Source organism: Lipotes vexillifer, unplaced genomic scaffold (assembly GCF_000442215.2).
Source record: "Lipotes vexillifer unplaced genomic scaffold, Lipotes_vexillifer_v1.1 scaffold1275, whole genome shotgun sequence".
NCBI classification, from domain to species: domain Eukaryota; kingdom Metazoa; phylum Chordata; class Mammalia; order Artiodactyla; family Lipotidae; genus Lipotes; species Lipotes vexillifer.
Genome location: NW_006770093.1, coordinates 342,741 through 345,476, shown reverse-complemented (window position 1 = coordinate 345,476; position 2,736 = coordinate 342,741). Strand labels below are relative to the sequence as shown.

The following is a 2,736-nucleotide window of genomic DNA, read 5'->3' as shown; positions in this document are numbered from 1 at the left end:
TCTCTCCCCCCCTCTCTCTCTCTCTCTCTCTCTCTCTCTCTCTCTCTCTCTCTCTCTCTCTCTATTTCTATCTCCCCCTCTCCCTCCCTCCTTCTCTCTCGACCTGAGGGCTGGGCTTTTTGCACAAATGCCAGGTGTACTATAATGCCATAACTTGCAAAATATTGAGGATTAATACTGCTTTTCTCGCAGCTGGTGTCTGAGAGCTCAGCACCAAACCTCTGCCCCAGGTCTCCTAATAAATCCACTCCTGGTTTAGGCTTGATTTAGCAAATGCTTTACTCTGGACCCAAAGGATAACTCTTTCATGCATTCACTTATGCATTCAAAGATTGCTTCTTTGCATGCCTGCCAGGTACTAGATGCTGAGGGCAATTCACGTGTGAAGGCAGCCCTCGTGGGGACTGGCATGGCAAATGGTCACTCATTTTCTCCTCTTTACACAGGTTTCTGAAGCAGCCATGGCAACGGTACCTGAACCCACCAACGAAGTGATGGATTACTACAGGTCAGTGGGAAAATTGATACCAGTAATGTGAACAGGGCTCCCCTCTCAAGAGTGGAGTGTGTCATCTGTGCTTGAAGACCAGATTTGCCCCCCCCCCCAGACTGCCTCTTTCAGTGGCAAGCAGGGTTCCAAGGCAAACCTGGTTTAAAGACTGATTTCCCACTATAAGTCTGGCTTTGGCACCCATAGGCCATCTAGATGTTGCTGCAGGGACAGCCTGCAGAGGGCAAACAGGAAGGAAAGGTGCCAAGTGGACAATACAGGGGATCCCTTGCCACATTTGGCTTAAATGAGACAGAAAGCTCAGATTTTAACTGGGCTGGAAGTTAGGTCTCAGCATCCAACAGAGAGCAACGTGGGTACCTGCCCTGCCTCATTTGCTTTTCCATTGCATATCACCACGGAACCTGGCAGCTTCAGGCAGCCCTAAGGAACATGCTGTTTGCAGTTTCCTATTAACGGTGAAGATTGTTTGCAGGGAAGGAAAAATAATCTTGTCCAGGAGACATAATTGAACAATCTCTCTGTTTTTATTACAGTGATGAGAATGACCTGTTATTTGAGGCTGACAGCCCCAAACAGATGAAGGTGAGTCCATGGGCTTAGCTCCCAACACATGAAGGGGCTCTGACATGGGAAAGACTCGAGGAAAGGGGTCCAGCTTGTTCCTATGGAATTTTGTGTTCAGATGATTTTCTCCTCTTCCAGTGAGACAGACGCAGGCTGGCCACTACGCAGCTCCCATGCCACCACAGTGGTTCACTGAGGCTTGGTGATGGTGGCCATGCTTGCAGAGGGTGAGGGGGAACTACAGTGGAGATAGTGTTTGCTGTTTCATGTTAGGAAGTCGGTCCAGGCTCCAACGCAAATTTGATTCTCCTTTTAGAAGAGGCTTTTAGCCCTAAGAGTGATGAAACTACGTTAATTACTTAAGTCACACTCTGAGACCCAGAGAAGATGATCTTGAGAATGAACGTGTCTGCATCCTTTAAGGGTGGAGTTGCTTTTTGCTCCCTGGGGTGGAGCTTATGATAACAGGGCATAGATGATGTACAGAAAAAGTTTAGTTGGGAGTGGCAAGAAAATTATTCACTTGCCAGTGGATCTTGGTCAAGTCATTTTACCCCTCTGATCTTCATCTGAAAAATAAGGCTCATGAGCTGGATGATGTCAGAGACCTTAGCATCCCGCAACCTTCAGTTCTGAAATATTGTCAACAGAAGCTAAGGCTATCCCAGCAGAGGAGTATTTCTCTGACTTTTTTTTTTTTTTTGCGGTACACTGGCCTCTCACTGTTGCGGCCTCTCCCGTTGCGGAGCACAGGCTCACGGGCCCAGCTGCTCCGCAGTATGTGGGATCTTCCCGGACCGGGGCGCGAACCCGTGTCCCCTGCATCGGCAGGCGGACTCCCAACCACTGCGCCACCAGGGAAGCCCTCTGACTCTTATCTTTACAGAGAGCCTTGCTGATGTTCTAGCTGGCTCTTCTCTTCTGTAAGACACCTGATAACTTTCCCAGGGTGTCCAGCCATCAGCCCAGCTAATGCAGTTGTACAGATTAGCATGCAGCTACTCTCTCTTACTTTTTTAGTTCATGACAGCCTCCTCCAGCCTCCTCATCCAGTCTCAGTCTTGTTAAAAGCACATTTCTTTAAAGGTTTTAAAACCAGCGTAACTGGTTTTCTCCGGCCCTGGGTGGGGTGCGACTTCTGTGCCTGGCCCTCCTCCACTGTCTCTTCCGGGAGCCTGGCTCTCCCTCATCTGGGGCCTCTGCTCTGGGCAGGAACTTATCTTGCACTCAGCTTTCCTCTGCACTGTTAAATGTCTCTTTAGCTGTCCTTCAAGCTTTTAAACCATTATCGTGCCTTGGGGGCAACCTCAGTTAAGCCTTAATGCAGTTAGTTATACAGGTTCTCTGAATAAGGTGGAAATGGGAACCTATTTCACGAACAGTAACCACTTTTAAAGTATTGGCAGGTTATTTATGAGAGAGCATTTGAAAGAAAAAGAAAAACTTGTATAGAATAATTGTTGATTGGGCTTCCCTGGTGGCGCAGTGGGTGAGAGTCCGCCTGCCGATGCAGGGGACACGGGTGTGTGCCCAGTCCGGGAAGATCCCACATGCCGCGGAGTGGCTGGGCCCGTGAGCCATGGCCGCTGAGCCTGTGCGTCCGGAGCCTCTGCTCTGCAGTGGGAGAGGCCACAGCAGTGATGGGCCCGCCTACCGCA

General features: G+C 49.6%; 1 protein-coding gene across 1 annotated transcript in view; it reads left to right on the top strand.

Moving 5' to 3' along the window:
• IL1B (interleukin 1 beta) overlaps positions 1–2,736 on the top strand; it is an 8,957-nt gene that overhangs the window by 692 nt on the left and 5,529 nt on the right. The window contains exons 2-3 of the mRNA XM_007446019.1: positions 447–508; positions 1,048–1,096. Of these exons, the coding sequence (XP_007446081.1) occupies positions 462–508; positions 1,048–1,096 (96 nt within the window). The 5' untranslated portion in view covers positions 447–461. The remainder of the gene's footprint in view (positions 1–446; positions 509–1,047; positions 1,097–2,736) is intronic.